The following is an 18837-nucleotide window of genomic DNA, read 5'->3' on the forward strand; positions in this document are numbered from 1 at the left end:
TGTAGTCCTGGCAGGATTAAGAGTAGACCACAGTAAACTTTATTGTCTCCACAAGGAAATTTGTGTTGGGCACAGCGCTACGGTCCGTTGTGTCACTTCATTTGGAGGATTAGTACTTTAAGTAAACCAATCACTGCAGACCGGGCACTGTCTCATTCAGCGGGCAGCACTTACGACAACACGCCCACACTCACACACACTCACACACACTCACCACAACCAAAACAGTCTGCTCTGTGTGAAAACTTGCGGGTTGTGCCATTCAATCTCAATCTGGCAGAGATGAATGTAGGTGGATGTGAATGAGATCTATAAAAGGCATTGACAAATCGAGGTCCGAGTGATGAATGTGATAAATGTCAGCGTGACTGATTCATTTCACAGCAGTTGTTCAGAGCAGAGTGCAAACACTGACAACTACGACAGTGATAAATGTTGCGTATATGATTTGCGTAATTGTTATGCTGCATTAATAGACTTGGTTTTAGCCGGGGTCTTTGACCGGTGACAATGAGTCTAATTCTGTGCTGTTTATTCATGTAACACCGAGACCTGAATGGCTTCATTTTTTCATTTTAAACAATCACTTGATCTCAGTGATTAATTTTTCTTCTCTGTTGAAAGTTTTCTATTGAGTGAAAATCTTCCTCCTCTTATAATAAACAAATAAATCATCAGGACAAGCAAAACATTTCAAACAAATCTATCTTTTATCTCTCTGTTTCAGTGATGCTTCTGAATGTTGTTACTGTAGCTTGAACTTAAAGGGCACGTCCACACTTTTTCAAATCTGTTTAAAACAACAACAAAGTACCCAGATGCACATGTGCACACTGGTCCACGTGTTCCCAGTATAAGTTATTGGGGGAAAATCCAGTGAGGATCAAAGTATTGTTTTGTATGAAATTTCCCCTTTGTCTTTTCATCTCTCCACCACAGCTCAGCATGGAAACACTGATACAAAATAGGCAATTTTCTACAAAGGACACTGTAAATTTGATAGATATCCATTTGATTTGTTTAACTCAGACTGCTGAAGCCTCATATTAAATACAAATAATCTTCAGATGAACAGGATCCTTTCATGGACCAAAACCAAAACAGTTTAAATAGACACATATGCATGTAACTATTGTTTTAAGACAGATATGAAAAAATGTGAATATATATTCTTTGAAGAACGACAAAGATAGAATCAGATGGACTGAACAGACAAATCTCACTTTGAGAGATCCAGATCTTGCTCTCTAAGACTGCTGCTTCCAACATTTTGGTCTTGTTATTAAGATAAAACAATATCTATTATAATGTCCTTCCACCCTGCTGCATAGGTCTATCAGCTGTGACCAAAGAATGATATTGTTATCTAAATCTTGAATTTCCAAGATTAAAACAAAGGTTACAGGAAAGTGTAAGGAAATGTGTGTGGACCCCGACTCCCTGGTTTGGACCCACCGAGTCTTTAAATGTAGTAGTACTTCTTGTAGAAGTAGATGTACAACATGTATTTTTTTGCAGTTGTACTGTGGAAGTAGAAGCACTAATAAAATTCCAGAGGGAATTAATTTAATATTGGCCTTAAACCTCACCAACATTTCTCTGTACCGAGCTGTCATCTTGAAAATTGTTTGTACAACTGTGATCAAACAAAACAGCTCATTTCACGCCCCAAATATATCAAAACACAGCAAACATGTCTCAAAAGCACATCATTCCTCCAAAACACCCACATGTTCCATAAACGACACTTTTTCACTCATTACGTAACGTCTGATAAAAATACCACTTGGCGTTATAATATAAACATAACTGTAATGTGTCTCTATAACTACTACAATGTATTAGTTATTTTATTTTTTAGTCCATTTTTATATAGATTTATGACAATTAAATTACTACCACTGGATTTTTATCTAAAGGACCAGTCTGTAGGATTTAGTGGCATCTTGCAGTAAGGTGAATACCCCTCCACCCCCTACTAGCAAATGTGTTAGAGAACCTACAGCGGCTAAGACCCTCTCTAGAGCCAGTGTTTGGTTTGTCCGTTCTGGGCTTCTGTAGAAACATGGCGGTGCAATATGACGGTATAAAAGTAATGAAAACACATTTATTCTTATTTTCAGGTGATTATACACTAATTAAAACACACTTAAATTAATATCATATTCCACTACTGCCCAATCCGTTTCACTAGATGACCCTAAATTTTACACACTGGTCTTTTATTGGAGTCGGAATTTCACGTTCGAGTATGAAGACATTTATTAATTAGGGTGCATTAGTGATTGAGCTTAACTGAAAAATGGATAAAAATCCATTTTTTCTTGTCAAGAGGTTGAGAAAAATTGTTGATGCAGGTAAAGCTTCTTTCTTTTCATTAAAATGTATTTATATCAGGGACCATGTACAAATTACATTAATCTAAAAAAAATCTACAGTCCCTGGGAAGGTAAAAGAAACAATTGGAGAAATGCTTGTTAGTATCAAGCCTTGGTGGCATCTTCAAGCCACATCATCACTGATGGTAAGTAGCAACTGCGTTTTGTATGTGAAATGTTTAAAAGAGGAGAATTCTGCTCAGACATGCTGATTAAAAATGTCTCTGAGATGATTGAATATTTCTTTTACGCATTTCAGGCTGATCGTTTCATGTTAGCCTGGTGAGTAAAACAAGTGTTTGGTTGTGTAGCTGCAGCTCACTGACCGTGTGAAGTAGTCGACAAGCGATCCCACCAACTCGCCGACTCGGTCCTGGTTGGGACTCAGCTCCCCTCGCTGCAGGCACAGCAGGATGTCATCCTGGGCCGTCGTGTGCAGCGCCAACATCTGGTCGACTCCACTGGTCAAGCTTAGTCCTGTAAGCTGTGAAGATGAACGTTCTTGTTAATATTATTCATTATGTAATTCAGTATTCAGGAGAGTGTAGAAAGTATTCATGCAGGTAATTCTGATTTTCTATATTTTTCTTATTATTAATCAATCTTGTGCAGAAAGAAATAAACAATAAACTGATCCTATTGATGCTACAGCATGGAGGAATAAGATACATGAGGCTTTGGAGACACACTATAGACTGTATAACAACAATGGATGTAGCCACCATGACGTCACCCATTGGTTTGTGGACTCCAGCTTTTGAAGGCTCAATTATGGCATTTTGACCATTGCCATTTTGATTTTTTTGGAGCCAGAAGTAAACAGAAGTGGCCATACAGTATTTGGTTGCTGGAGCGGAGATCCCCAGTGTCCAACTACTGCACCTCACACACCACCATTGTAGTTACTTATCAATCACAACATAGCCATGCCCTAAAGCTTAATCTGCTCTATCGTCTATTTTACTCTAAACAGGACTATAATTTAATAAATGAGCATCATGATGTATTGTATAAGACTTGATACTACAGATTGAGACCATAAGCTCATTTGGGAACTGTTTACTGAGGTAATAAATCAAGTGAGAAGAAGGGTCATTTTTCTCATAGATTTCCAAACAATGGGACTTATTTTTGGAACCAGTAGAGTCGCCCCCTGCTGGCCATCAGAGAGCATTTTTGGTTTTGAGACTTTGTTGACATTAAGTAAAATATAGAAAATTGCCAGCCTGATCCTTTAAGGGAGGTGTGAGAAGATTGTGGCTTCTTTCTCTATATATCTACCACTTTCATTCATTTATGGTCAGGGTGTAGCGATATACCAGTATTGGCAATGATAGTGATTTATTAAAGATGAAATATTAATATCTTAAATAATAATATTGTGTAATCCAGCCTCTTAAATAATTTGTGTTTTTTCTGTTCTCACTTTATCTCACTCTCCCAACATGCACACGCACACACACACACACACACACACACACACACACACACACACACACACAGCTTGCGGATGTTTTGTTTATCAGTTCATCTGTTTGCCTTTTCACCATCCATTATGTGTAATAATTGTTCTTTTTGTACGCTTTTGTACAGTTTTGCTTACAGACTCTCTCCACCTCCTTACACTCATATATTGAGAAAAAATTGCCTTAATTTAGATTTGTCAATGAAAGAAGAAAGACACATTTGTTCACAACATATTATAAATTAACTCTTCAGATTTTAACCATTTTGGTGTTAATTCTGCACTAAAGGTGAAAATATTTAAGACACTTTTTGACTCTTAAGCTTTAGTTTATTTCCTTTTCTATTTAGAAATGACCACTATCAGTTCTCATGCGTTTTCTTTTTTTTTCTTGTGATTACAATAACATAAAACATCATTACCTCCTCCGTGACTGTAGGCTGACTGACTTCTGTCGTACGGTGACACAGATTAGAAAACGGGCAATTCATTAGAATAAAAATGCGGAGGATTATCACGTCAATGTATAATACCTGTGAATTTAATACAGTATAGCACAGTATATCCTGGATCAAAAAATCATGCAGTGAATGAAGTCAGCGGATTATTTCAGCTCAGAGTATGTAGGGTGAGAGAAACACTGCCCGCGGTGCACGTGTGGAGGTGCAATGAAGGGGAGTCATGAGCTGTGACCCAGTTGGAGTAAAGTACAGATTTATTACAACTGAAGGAACGAGAGCAAGCAAAGGGTGACTGCAAACACGTGTGTGTGTGTGAAGGCACGCAACAAAGAGAAACAGACGGATAAACAAACAAACAGAGTCAGTGAAAGTGAGGTGTGTCACAGATTTTTAGAAAGGGAATGGGAGACAGAGTGGACTAAGCCTCTTACAGCCCCCGGCACACAGGTTAATCCAGCAGAGTGTGGGATGTCCCGGCATCGTCAAGGCCACATCCTGGTACAACCTGTCCCTTCAGTGGAGTGAACGCTGCAGAGTTTATTCAGCTGTGTTCAGTGGTTTAATTTATTAACCGAGCAATATGTGGAACAGACGTATATCTGGATCAATATATATATCCCATAAAATAACTTTATGGTAAAGAGAGAGAGAGTTTTTAGCATATTTGCTGTGTGTAAAACCATATAAATACATGGTGTGTAGTTTATAGGACATTTACTACCACAGCCTGACCCATGGATTTATGGGGCCGATGCCAATAAGGACAGTAGAGGGGATAAAAAAAACTGATATCAATAAATCAACCAATAATATCAAATTTATACATAAACATTTTTTTCTAATGATCCCTCAAATGTGGCTATCAAATACTTAAGCTATGTAATGGAGGCATCATATTTTACAGTTTAACTATAAACTATTGTATAAAATTAATCAGTGCACTGGGTCTTCACTGGGAATTGAATATGTATAAATAACTATAAATAAAAAACATATGCACGACTATATTAAGCTTGAATTAAGAAAAAGGATCAAATAAAAAACACCCATAAGCACATATTGGAAAACAATGTTTGAGCAATATTAGATGTTGTGTATTTGGTTATTTTTTAAGATGTAAAAAGGACTTTGTTGAGTCACAGAGTTCAATTGAAGCTCGTGTTAAACATGAGTCTCAGTTAACACAAACAACTCTAATCAATTAAGGAAAACTGTAAAAAAGCATCATGATTGTTCACTACGCTGTTTTCGTTGCATTGTTCATCAGTTTGTGTCTTCGTCCTGTGACCTGTGTGATTTCTGTGCTGGTTGGTCACACTTGACAACTCCTTTTTAAAGAGTCTGGTGTTACAACGTGTGGACAGCGCTGCAGTACCTCTTTTGCTCTGTTGTTTCTGACCTGAATGACTCATACCCTTCAGTCTGAGCAGCAGAGCTTAATGGCATCAGCTATCTTTAGCCGCTCCGCTGCTGCATAATGATGGTTTTTAACCCTCTGGCATTTTTTGAGCTTTTTCTAGCTCTCTCTCTCATTTTCTTTGTCTTGCTTTCTAAAACCACTGGTCGACTTCCAGCTGTGCTGACTCATTATGAACAATGTAGGTGTTGTTGGTCGTTACGTAGATCTTCAGTGAAATTACACTGTACCAAAATCTCATACCCCACTATAGGTAATTTTATATCCCGATAACGATACCTATCACAATATAACAGATTTTCTGTAAATTCAATTAATAAATAGTTTCTGGTCTGGTCTACACTCGTTACGTTACTATAAGTACAATGAAAGCTCTGCTAGTAAAAAGCCAATATATTAGTAAAATAGTATATTTAGTCATATTGCACAGTTGTACTGCAACATCTGATTACTGTTTCTTTTAAAAGTGATGGTCAAACTCTGTTCATCTATAGCTTTCCTTAGACTCTGACTCCATCTTGACTTTTCTTTTTTACGCCTAAGATCAAACTTCACAGTGAAGGACAAAGTATTTTTTTAAAGGGTAAGAAATAAGACAGAAATACAATTGCACTAATATACAGATGTGATATACTATAAATAGCCTTTGCGCATAATATCATCTACAGTATGTAGCTATCGTGCATAATTTAACAGTGTTTACACTGTCCTTTTGAAGCAAATCAGCTAGAAACAATAAATAGTTGTCAGGGGTGTGAGGTAATTATCTAATGGTAATTAGCTCATTTAATCCAACAAAATAAGTAGAAATAAGGAGCTGTGTACTTCTGTGTGAATCCTGATGTTTAAAGACTGACCGAAGATTATCATTGCGAGTGCTGTTATCATTGTAAACTGCACTTCTGTGACTGGAAAGGTTACTAATGGGGCATTACTTCACAAAGGGTCAACAATGATTATAATTATATTCCCCCAACTCTTTGTGTGATGATTAAACTCCAAAATCAAGTCCCTGCTCTCTATAGGTCCATCTCTAACACTGTTAAATTCAGAAACACATCAAACCATGGAAGAAATTCATGGCCAAAAGCTATTTGAGGGGACCTTGAAACATCAGATTAAATAAAGCCATCATCTACTCTCTCTCTCTCTCTCCCTCTTTTCTCTTCCCTTTTGGGCTCTTGTCCTTCAGAGCCGACAGCCCTGTGAGATCACTGATCCAATTTCCCAGATCAGGCCATGAAATGAGCCAGGTTCGCCCCAGACGGCAGAGCACTTAAAGTAAAGCCAGGCCATCGCTGTCGTCGCACAACCAAGTTCTCACGTACCTAACTCAACACCTAACACAGAGACACGATCAAACACACACACACACTGACCCGACCCTCTCGACTCACATATAGAGGTCATAAGCTCTTTTGGTCAAAAGGATACACAGTGTTATCACACCCTGAGTCCTCTTATTTCTCCTGTACTTCCCTCACTTACTGATTAATGGCAGTGACCCAGGTCAAAATGATAGAAGATGTGTCTGTGTGTGTGTGTTTGTGGAAGGAGGACTGGACAGGTACAATTGAGAGGACAGAGTAACATATAAAGGACAGCCAGGATAAAGTAAAGCACGAGTGGTCTGACCTACATTCCTGGTGGCTTTTAGGAAGTGGAGCTGCTACTTGATGCTGTGCAGTAGGTGTCAGTGCCCTTCTTTATTTTCTAGTTATAGGTTTGTTATCTTACAGATTTAGGGATTTAGACTTGTTCTCGGGTTAAGGCTACGATACGGTTTTGGTTAAAGGGGAACTCCACCAAGTTTACAAACTGAGGGCACTGAGTTTGAAAGAAGTACTATTTACTGTACTATGCAGGGAGGCTCTAATGAAAAGATTGATTGATTGCATTATGGGTAGTGATAACAATGATAAAGTATTTTTGGGGCTTGACCCACATTAGGAACAAAAAGTCAGGAAATCTCAGACTCTGCTGCATCAACTTTAACGATTCCTTTGTACCAGTGTCTCCAATTTACAGAAGCTGCAAAACAACATTTCTCGAGTACACTTTTAATGTTTGATTGATGAGAAACTGCAGGACGATATCGCCTAACAACCTGAAATTAGAAGAGCTAACAGCAAAGATGTCACTCAAACTTTATAAGAGTATGTCCACACCAGGTTTCATTTTGAAGAAGTGTATAAAAAACAAAAAATTTCAGAAATATTCTCCGTCCATATTAACACACCTGACAAGGCATGTCACATGATCATTCACATACAAAGTAAACAGGAAGTAGATTGTTTGCAGTCTGTAGTTGTAACCCTTCGATGCAGAAAATACTAAAGAGGAAGATAGCAAAGGCGAAAAGTGAAAGAACTGATAAAACCCAATCAAGTAGTGAATGTGGATTAATGTGTCATCATTATCAAAAGTCTTTGTTTCTGCCCGTTCACGCTAAAACACAATGTCGGTGTCAGCAGCGTTTTCAAATGCCTCCGGGTCTTTTTAGCAAACGTTATGCTTTTTAAAAGGAAAAAGTATTGGTGTGGATGTAGCGTGGGATGACAATGAAGCTCTATTGCACCGAAGCGTAATGTTTATCAGCTTCTGGCCACACTGACAGAACTTGTTAGTCAGATAAATTCATTCTTGGTTTTGGTCTTTTTATGATATTTGTTTATAATAATGAAAGATTTAAGATAATAAAAAACAACAGCTTTATCCTCTCAGATGAGCGCATGCAGCTCTGATGGTTAAGGTAAGAGAATGATTGTGTTCACTGGAGAATCCCTGCAAGCACAGCAAGACTAAGATTAGTGTGTCTATGTGTCGTCATGTGCGTGTGAGTGTGCATTCACACTGTGCTCTCCCATGTGGGTACTTACAGTGTCTAAGGAAACCTTCTTCAAAACCTTGTACTGCTTCTTTGGCTCTAATTTGTAGACGTACTTGTCTGTGACGAGCAAGCCGCGGTCTGTGCTTTTGTTGAATCTATTCACCTGAGAGAGACACAGAGAGAGAGAAAAAAGGATAAGGCTCCACATTTGTTCAGTTTGTTCGGTCTCTTTTTTTTCTGTTCAGTGTCTCTGTTGCCGCTCGCAGGATCTTCTGGGTTGTCACCAACTCGAGCTTCAAAAACAGGCTTTCTTTATGAAGAAACACACACACAAAATTGAACAAAAGCAAAGCAAAACAAACACTCTGGTGGGTCTGTCAGTGTTGGAGGTTGTTTTAATTCACAACATCAAAGCCCTCATATCTTCAAATATATATATATATATATATATATATATATATAAATGTATATATTAAAGCTAAAGCTGTACCCGGAATCCCCAATCCCTGATAAGAGAAATATGGTCATATTCATTCATAGGGAGTTTATGAGAAAAGGTTCAGCACGAGGTAAAATAGTAGCCTCAGCTGACTCCACTCAGTTGACTTAAAACAGACTTTTATTTAAAAAAAAGGGAAATCTTTAAGGTTAAGAAACTGGAGAATTAATATTATATTTCAGTTGCTTTCATGATTAATCCTCTGATTAATTCTTATCGCCTTTCTTCATATTCATTTCTTAAGAGGGTTGCAGTCACTGTCAGAACATGGTACAAGACGAGCTGATATAAAAGCTGTGGGAGAAAAGGACGAGGGGGTGGAACGGGGCGGGAAAAGGAGAGCAACTAAGAAAAATATCCCAAAGCTAAAAAGGAAGCAACAAAAGAAAGAAACTCCTTGTGGCTACAAAACAGACATTTCCATTTCACTGTGTTCTCTTCCCACGTACTGTACCTTCCTGCAGAAGCCGGAGAAGAGGACCTGACTGTACTCGTCTTTGTTTCTCAGCTCCTTGGAAATGCGGGTGAAGCTGGAGCTGGTCTGAGGGCTGTCTCGCACCTGCGGAAATCAAAGGCCTGTATTATTTACCAGAAGTTGGCTAATGCTACCAGCCACAACGTGAACGTAGTATATCTGGTCGTTAGTCACAAACTCTCTGTGACCTCTTCAGCCTCTTTCAAGCCTTTTTGTTACTTTAGTTCCATATGCAGCAGATCAAAGCTTGAGGCCTCGGGCTGCTGTTACCAGACACAGCATTTGACGTGATGTTAAAGAGGGAGCAGAGAGGCTGATACTAAAGCTAAACCCCCCTGATGAGAAATGCAGCTAAGAAGGAAATCTAAAACCGTGTTATCGTCTCCCTCCTATAGAGAGGAGCTGCCACCATCTCAACTTGCATGTGTCTGTTACTCTTAAGAATTATATTCATCTACAAATATTTTTGCATTAAATGTTTCTACTGAATATCAAGTATGAGGCCAAAAGTATGCAGGCAGCCCCGTACCTCAGTTTGTGCATTTTGATGAGGTGCTGCTTCTAAAGATGAAATTAGACTTTCTGCATCCATGAGTACAAGATGGTCTGATGTCTACATACTTTCATATATTGATATCTGCAAAACATTCACTGTCAACATTTTTGACTAGTGTTTGCTACAATATCTGCTCCTATAACAACTACAGCATGATTAATGGATTTTGTGGTTATGTTTCGGCAACTTAAGGTGTTTGATTAAGCTTAGGAAAAAAATGTGGTCATTGCAGATGCAGGATGCTAAGATTAGGCAATTAAAAGCCCTTTTTTTAAGAAATTAATCATAGTCTTGGTTTAGTCTTGAAAGAGTCAACGTTGAGTTAAAGGCATGAATCCCTCAAGTCTCAGCACTTTGTCCATCCATCCATCCATCCATCCATCCATCTCACTATTCTACCTGCAACCTTCCTGTAGTAGAAGCTCACAGTATTTAGGAGTTAAGTGTTGCCAGTGGATGTAAACAGCTGGAGATGAAGCTGCATGTGATGGTAATTAATAGGAGATACAGTTGTTTCAATAAATTAAACATTTTGTTGATTCTATCCAACTATCCAGAGAGGGACTGATTTGTACATAGATGAAGATCAGCTTGATGCCAAAATAACGAAGTTAACTGTCCCTCTTTCTCTCGTTTTTTTCTGTACTCGGAGGCGTGATGGGAAAACAACGTCAGCCACACAACTTACAAGTCAGGCATGCCGCATTATGCACACTTATCTATAGGTCTTTGTGGAATTAACACCAATCACGTGAAGTGGTTGCCCTGAAAGAGGCCAGCAACTCACGGGCCGTCTGACACACTAACGGGGGTGGGGGGGGGGGGGGTGACTCAGGACTCTGAGGCAGTCATGCTCACACTCCCTGAAGGAGTCTTTCAAGCCTCCGGGCCACCAAACAACCTCAGATTAGTTGGTAAATGAGCCGAGTGTGGGATTCATTAGAGAAGGGCTGCGTTCAGAGGCATCATCCTCCTTTAGTCATGCTGTTTACCGTGAGGCTCGTCACATGCACCCTATACATTCACAACAACAGACGATTTCTGTGATTCTATACACTGCCAACCATTCAGGTCTCGTTTTGCATGCTGAGCTCAAGCAGAACCACATTCTGCCTTTAGGGGGGGAATAATTCAATGGATTTTTTCAGTTAGTTTCATAAAAGGAATAAGCATCCTGTTGTGTGGAGCGTTGCACTGACCAGTTTACAGTAAATGAGGTCCTCTTGTGGCGAGGGCAGCTCTGAAACTGCTTCCAGTGAAAGAAAGAAAAAACTAAACTTCTGTTGATTTTGCACCATTAAAGCCCATTAAAGTAAAACATCATTGAAATTAAAAGGTTCAAAAGGTTAAACTGCAAACAATTTGTGCTGTACAGGGGATTTATGTTATTGTATATTCTAGTATATCAGCTTTTCATCAGTTTTTGAGGAGTATATTGGGTCACTTTTTGTACTTTTATTTCTTTAACAAAAAAACATACCTCTAGCTTTGAATGTCCTTTAAAATGTTAAAAGCTGCTTTACCACATTAAATTTGAGTAATATCTTCATTAAAAAGTAACTAATTGTGGATTAATTTGGTATTTTAACTTAAAAAGAAGGCAAATTAAAAAGCTGACACCCCCTTTAAAGAAATAGTTATTGCAAAAAACATAAACTGATGTCTAAGAGTGTCACAAGATGATAAGATGAAATTTACACTTAATAATGTTTTTACTGGAGCTTTTGACTTTTCATTTATTGTCCTGCACCTGATCTAAAAATACAGTATGTCATGTGCACACACTATCTCAGCTTTTGACCATATCTCATGACCTACTTCAGCAAATGGAACTTGCTCAAGAGCTCAAGTGTCATCACATGATCCGGGTACAAAATTTGGGTCACGTGATAACAAGTGGTGACATCATAAACCTTGTCGTCCATCTTAAGTCACGTGATGATACGATACGATCACGTGATACCAGTCAAAGTCCCAGATTTGGGGGTATTTTTTACTTTTTTTAATTGTTGTTTTAAAGTCAAAATGAGATGAAAATGGCCGTTTTAACCCTTTCAGATTACACCCTCTGTCATACTTTAAACACTCCATGAAATAACACTTTTACTTCCTTGATTTTATGTATGTCTTCTTGAAATAGGATGTTGGGGTAGGACATAGTGTATGAAAGTGTAAACCAATAAGATATCAGTTTAGTGTGTTCTGATGTTTGGTGTTTAGGGAACCCGACCCAAGTTAAAAACAGGATATTTCTGTTGCATCATTGATGAAAACCAAAAAGATATCAGTTTGGTAGAGTAACACAGTTTTATTTTAAGGGGACAAGAGAGGGTGTTCAAAGATTTATGAAGGGTTTTATTGGTTGAAATTTTAATGTACGCCCAATAGTGCAGGATAATGTCACCATTTGAGATATTGTGTTTTGCAGAAAGTAGAAGTCATATCAGGTCAATTCACGGGGACTTTAACAATATATGCCAAGAAAAAAAACAAAATCCAATCATGTTCTCTTCCTATAAAACATGTACGTTACGTAGGTTTGAACCAACCAGTTTCAACCGGTAATATCAAGACATCCACCCATCAATCAATCTTCAACTTTTAGCAGCACAGACCTGAGATTCATTCCTCCTCATCCTCCCAACATTAAATCCCACCTCTCTGTCCTGTTTCACTAGGAAACCTGTCACGATACCGAATTAGGTACTCTCGAAATGCTGTTTCATCTGGTTTTAAAAGTCTACAGATGGAGTACATGAGCTCCAAGTTGACTTCCACTAAATGCCCTGTATACAAAAATCTCTCATATTAACATTATGTGTAATTGTATCAGTTAAATAAACTAAGAAATAAACTTAAAAGGAAGTGAACCTTGAGTTTTGAGTATATTACCCCAGAGAATCAATCCCCATGCTTTACTAGAATCTTTAAAGAGTTTTTTACACCTGAGATTAACATACAGATAGATACGTGTTGTTGGCTCCACTTTGTTTGCATTGTGTTCATGTGTCTTGCTTACATTAGCCAGGTAGTCCCTCTCCCAGGCTCTCTTAATGCCCCAGTCTTTCCTCTCTCCGTTCAGTGCAGTTAGAGCCGCCACCTTGGCCCGAACCTCCAGCATGTCAGATGGAGGGATGTTCTTTATGAGCTGCCGCGCCCACCACCTGACAACAAGGGATGAGAACAAGACAGTGTGTCATGTGGGCGGAGTGATAGATCAAAGGTACCACAGACAAATACAGCAGGAGGAAGCCTGTGAGGCATACAAATAGACTTTATCTGCAGTGTCATAACATATTAATGTTAATCCGAAACTCATTCTCACACACAAAAACATCACCCAAAGACTTTTTGAGTTTATTAAACTGTGAAAACCTGCCAGAGCAATATAAAGATTTAATTTGTTTTTAATGCAACTTAATGCATTTTAGTGTAGGCGTAAACCCGGGGGGGATCATGTGTTTGGTTGTGTGTGTGTGTGTGTGTGTGTGTGTTTGTGTCCATTTGTGTTTCTGTCTGCAGCTAATCTTGTTTCCGCTAAGGTTAACCAATCAGGCCTGCGTTGATTGCTATGTTAGACCACTTTGGTACTTTCAGAGTGAGTTGTGTTGTGAGTTCAAATAAACATTTATAAGGATCAGTATGACACTTTCATTTTTTTACGATATCGGATACAACATAACAAAAGACATTTTTGGCAGTCAGCTAGACTGAAAACAAGTCTGCTGCAGGTCACATTTTGGCCTTTGTTGTGGCTCAAAAATTGACACCTATAGATAGTCATCTTAAAACGGAGCATCTGCTGATTATTTCCACACCTGATATGCTATGACCTGCTAAAGTTAATCACAATACGAGATGAATTAATCCCTGTTTTCGTTATTTTTGCTGCCATCTTAACTGTACACACCTGGAGTGGATCTGGATCTTCTTTATTTTACCCTGATTTATCCAAATCTTCTTTTCTACTCATGTGAATTTATCTCACTTTGCTGAAAGAGTATATAAAAACTGAAAATATCTCTAAATAGTTTGAAAAGGTTATTTTTCATTTGATGGGATCTCACTTGCGATGCAGCATGACTGTATTTTTGTGAAACTGGGACAGAGCAGCAGGTGGGGTCGGCCACTCCACGGTCTTTCCGTAGTCGGCCATAGTTCGCACATTAGCAAACCTCCGCTCCACCTCCCAGAAGTGAGCCTTGACCTTGTAGCGCTTATAGCAGCCCATTATGGCGTAGATGGCTCTCATCCGCTGGCACCTCATACGAGCTAAAGCCCCACGCCATACCTGTTTGTTTTCGAAAAAGAGAGGCACATTAAAGACAGATAACGAGAGGAGAAAGGTGTCGCTGCAGACATGATGAAGTGAAAGCCCCGCTGAGCTGAAAACAAACTTGTGCTCCAGTTAAAGAGCCAGACTTCTCTGCAGAGTCATCAAAGTAGGTCAGGAGAGAAAGGAAGGAGAAGGGTATTTCATTGAGCAAGTGAAGTAATTGACTTTAATGTAACTGTGCTCTGGATCTCATTAATTATCCCAATTATTGTTACAGGAAATTAGGATTCAAGCTGGCAGATGAATTTCAGTCAAACATAACCAGGAGCCACATATTCATGAGGCTGAGGAAAACTGCAATCTCTGCTTTGAAACCCAGAAGCCAACGCTTGAGACTGGCAAAGAGAACTTTATGGGTGATTAACTGTAATCACCTGATCTGAGCTGCCTGTGACATTAAATTAGGTCCTTGTGTCGATTAATCAGACTGTCAGATCAATACATCCTCATTAAAATACACGCATGGCTTCAAAAACAGCCGTAGAGCTCACGCTGAGGCTGCAGATGAATACTAAGAGCGATTATGATGATGACATTGATGGCGAATTAACACAGTGATGCCGATGCTAATGTGGCTAACCTTCTGCAGGAAGAGCACCAGGATGGGGATGAGGGCGGCTCTCTCCTGCTCCAGAGAGAAGAGAGACCGTGGCGTTCGCACAAACAGCTTGGTTTGACCGTACGCCACGTCGTCCTGGAAACCGTGCTGGGTGACAATGGCCTCCACAGCCTCCCTGTCCGAGGCCATCAGGTGGTTCGGCCAGGTGTACTCACAGGTCATTTTATACCTGCAGAACATTCAGGAGGATTGTGATGAATTAGAGCTTGGTTGAGGTGAATAATATATTTTAATCCTTTTTGTTAATTGTAAAACATTTTTATTCAGTGTTGGGTTTGGGTTTTTTTTTGTCAGGAGTAGTAGACTCATTTTACATGTCAAAGTCAATTTACTTGTCAGGAGGAACCACTCATCCTATGATTAACTATAATTACTCAAGTGATATCAGAGGTAGCTTGGCTTGAGCTTGTAGGGAGCACATTTTTGACTTAAAGCTTTTGTTACAAACTGGCGCATGGAGGTTATTTTGGCATTTAACAGGCAAAGAGGGGTAGAACAAAAGAGGCTATTGTGTTGCATTATGGAAAGTGAAGGATCTCGTGTTTTGGGATCTTGACCCTTATTAGGGATATGGATGTATTATAAGAGCTAGATAACGGACTGAAAATGTTGCATTATCAGTTCAGTAAGAATTGCTCGCCTGGTGCAAATATCCAAAAAAAGTTTCTAGCTTCTGGGTATTTTTTGCTGCAATGCCACAAGTGACCAGTCAAAACCTGGCTGCAATGCTGAGCAGTGGCGCGATATCCAGCTCATGACACATCCATATCTCAGCTTCCTGCATCGATTTTGTCCTTCAAAGCTGTCAAATTTGTCGACTGTCTAAATCGCTGAAGAACTAAAGTAAAGAATTTTCTTCATTTGTCGATAAAGTTTGTTGTTTCTGTCTGTCTGTTCTGTCTGTTTAAAGTCTAATGGAAGATGACATTTTTTAAAGAGTTAGCTTGATTATCACCTTATTTTATGAATGTTTATTAATTATTATTCATTATATATACACCGGTACTCCATGTTTTATTCCTTGTTTTAGATGGGAGCTATTATAACACTGTACACCTTGCTTGTAGTAACTGTTAAGATTGGTGGCATCATCAGCTGTCAAGACAGTGATCTTATCCTGCCATTGAAATAAAGTAGTTTCTTGTGCTTTTACTTTACCCAAACTAAAAACTAAGAGTGACCAGCATTACACTGGTGGCAGCAGGTTTATAGACTCTTCATTTTTAGCAGTGTTTGCTGGGAAATGAACAAGCTACCTGCGACTTTTCTGGCCTCATCGTTGTCTGCTTCTGCTACAAGCCAAAGCTAAGCTCATATCTCTGTCTGTGTACTGTGGATAGCACATGTAGCACATGTAGCACTGTAGTAATAATTCAAAGTCAAATTTGATCAGAGTAGCAATAGCTCTGCTGGGAAAAAAAGCTGTGGTACATTTTACACCCCTGGTGTTACACTGAGCTGCTGATGTAGTAAAAACAGAAATAACTTCTTAAGTTAACTTCCTCACAGAGAAGTTTACCAAAGGAAGAGTTTAAACACTGAAGAAGTCTTGCTTCATAGGTTGAACATCTTACCGCTGCAGGAAGCGAGCGTAGAGCTGTCTGTAGGCAAAGCCCGCCCTTCGCACCATGACATTCTCCAGCAGGCCAAGGTAGGCCACCTGATGCTGGCAGCGAGCTTCGTCAAACAACACCGAGGACTTCATCTCATTGGGCTTAATGCATCGCACGTAGTACGGCTCCTGGAAGACAAGACAGAGGTTGCTCTCTCAGCTGATTTTATCCCAGTGTTGGGCTGCAGGAATCAGTGGCAGGCAGATCATGTTTCAACCAGAGGCCGACGAATCTCTGTCACCTTCTCACATGACTGTTTTTATCTACTGTGAAATATTTTACTGGACTTCCCAGCAGGGATCAATGAAGTATCGTATCATCATACCACTGTAACCTACTTGTGCATCAATTTATAGAAAGTATAACAATAATACTGCACTTTAACTTGCAGTAAAGACTTAACTAAAGAAAATTAAAGTAAGGCTGCAATTACACATTTCCAATACAGTTGAATACTGATACTGATGCTGTATTACTTGCAACACTTGGGATGATTCAGTGTTTGTATGACTAAGGAAATATTCTTTATAACACTCTTGTTTTATCACATGCACAAATGTGTATTTGTCTTTCATTATTTTGTGTTTTTATAATTGTTTTCACCACTGCTGTGTTCATCACTGTGCACGTAAATAAACTAAACTCAGTCTGTAAAGTGTCACTGAGCCGCAGCCGAGCTGCAAAACTGGCAAACCGAGTTCAGTGACCTTAATCAGACTTACAGAATATTTCAGCAGATGCTACAGTGAGCAGATCAGCCTCATAACACATCTATTTATTAACAGCACATTTAACTGCACATTAGAACTTTGAAGACAACAAAGCCCGGAGTGAGGTTATGGCAGGATGCCTGCACCTTGACAAGGATCTCTGAGGGACACGATGTCCAGTCAAAGAACATAGACTGCTGGGTTTTTTTTCTAGTTTCTCGCTCTCTGTCCATGAAAGATGAACAAGGCAGAACAAAGTGAGCACTTGAGTGCTCGCTGGCATCACAGTCCTTAATATCAATGATGCATGTGCATGTACGCCCCCAGTTTCATCTCAGTTCAGCAGAGATTTCACTAAAAAGAGACAGTTAATGTGGCATGGGAGGAAAATAGGGGGGGCAGACTGGGCACAGGTGCTCCTGTACAGCTGATGAAGAAAGCATTTGCTCTTTTAATGTGACCTGAAGGGAAAACAGGTGTAAAAACAGTTGCCAGGAGACTTTCCGTTCATTTTACCTCAGCCACACTGAGATGAAATGCTACAACAGCCCAACAGCAGGCCATCCCAAAATAACAGCAGAAAATGTCAGACTTCAGTCAGTGAGATGAGGCCAGGAGAGGTAGTCTACCACCCCCACCTTCCCCACCCCCGGTGCACCCTCCCAACTCCACGTAGTCAGACAAGATGAGGACAAGCAACCCACAAAAATTGTTACTGTCTGACACCCACAAGAGTATACAGCTCTGCATACATATTGCTGCACTTCCTCTCCCTCCACCGTTTGTCACGCATGGTGACTCCTTCCCAAAAGAGGCGTTGCAGACTCACTGACAGCCTCAGAAAAACTTTTGACTCATACAAATATTACAGGCACCGGCTGTATGGTAACAGCAGAGTAAACTGGAGAGACGATCTACATGCTAAAAACATAAGTAACACAAACTGTAATGACTTTGGTTTGACACCCATTCTTCCCCACAAAGCCAGAATGCAGAAACAACATATTTGGTCAACTCTGAATTTATCATATACACAAACATTATGTAAGCCATTTGTGATTTGTGGAAACAGTATGCAAAATTTGCACTATATCAAATCAGAGCTAAAATCGAAGACACATTTCAATAACTGCATCCTCTGACTCTCAAATAATACTGTTGCATTTGCCGCCCTGCGACAGAGAAACAGGAAACTAGACGAGTGAAGCAAGAAGTGAAAAACTAGCTAGTGACCTAGCCTCGGCTAGCCTTAAACCCAAATTTACTTTGTGATTTTCCAAAATTTATATGCATTTTGATGGAACAACATCTTGGTAATCCTATTATTTCCCATAACTAAATGAGAAATAGAAAAATAATGGACAGCTCTCAGATGTGACTGCAATTCATGCAATTTAGTCAAGTTAAGCTACCTTTAAGTCACATACTTGGATGTATTAGATTGACCATGTATTATATTGTTTTATAAATATTAATGA

The 18837-nt window shown here is 39.3% G+C and overlaps 1 protein-coding gene across 1 annotated transcript in view; it reads right to left on the reverse strand.

The window, feature by feature from the left end:
* Window positions 1–18837, reverse strand: part of myo1g (myosin IG) — a 51123-nt gene that overhangs the window by 16809 nt on the left and 15477 nt on the right. The window contains exons 15-21 of the mRNA XM_053333938.1: window positions 16611–16777; window positions 14998–15205; window positions 14149–14372; window positions 13101–13245; window positions 9505–9609; window positions 8601–8714; window positions 2705–2862 (exon numbers count right to left, since the gene is read on the reverse strand). Coding sequence (XP_053189913.1) covers window positions 2705–2862; window positions 8601–8714; window positions 9505–9609; window positions 13101–13245; window positions 14149–14372; window positions 14998–15205; window positions 16611–16777 — 1121 coding nt within the window. The remainder of the gene's footprint in view (window positions 1–2704; window positions 2863–8600; window positions 8715–9504; window positions 9610–13100; window positions 13246–14148; window positions 14373–14997; window positions 15206–16610; window positions 16778–18837) is intronic.

The sequence above is a fragment of the Scomber japonicus genome, chromosome 15, assembly GCF_027409825.1.
Source record: "Scomber japonicus isolate fScoJap1 chromosome 15, fScoJap1.pri, whole genome shotgun sequence".
NCBI lineage: Eukaryota > Metazoa > Chordata > Actinopteri > Scombriformes > Scombridae > Scomber > Scomber japonicus.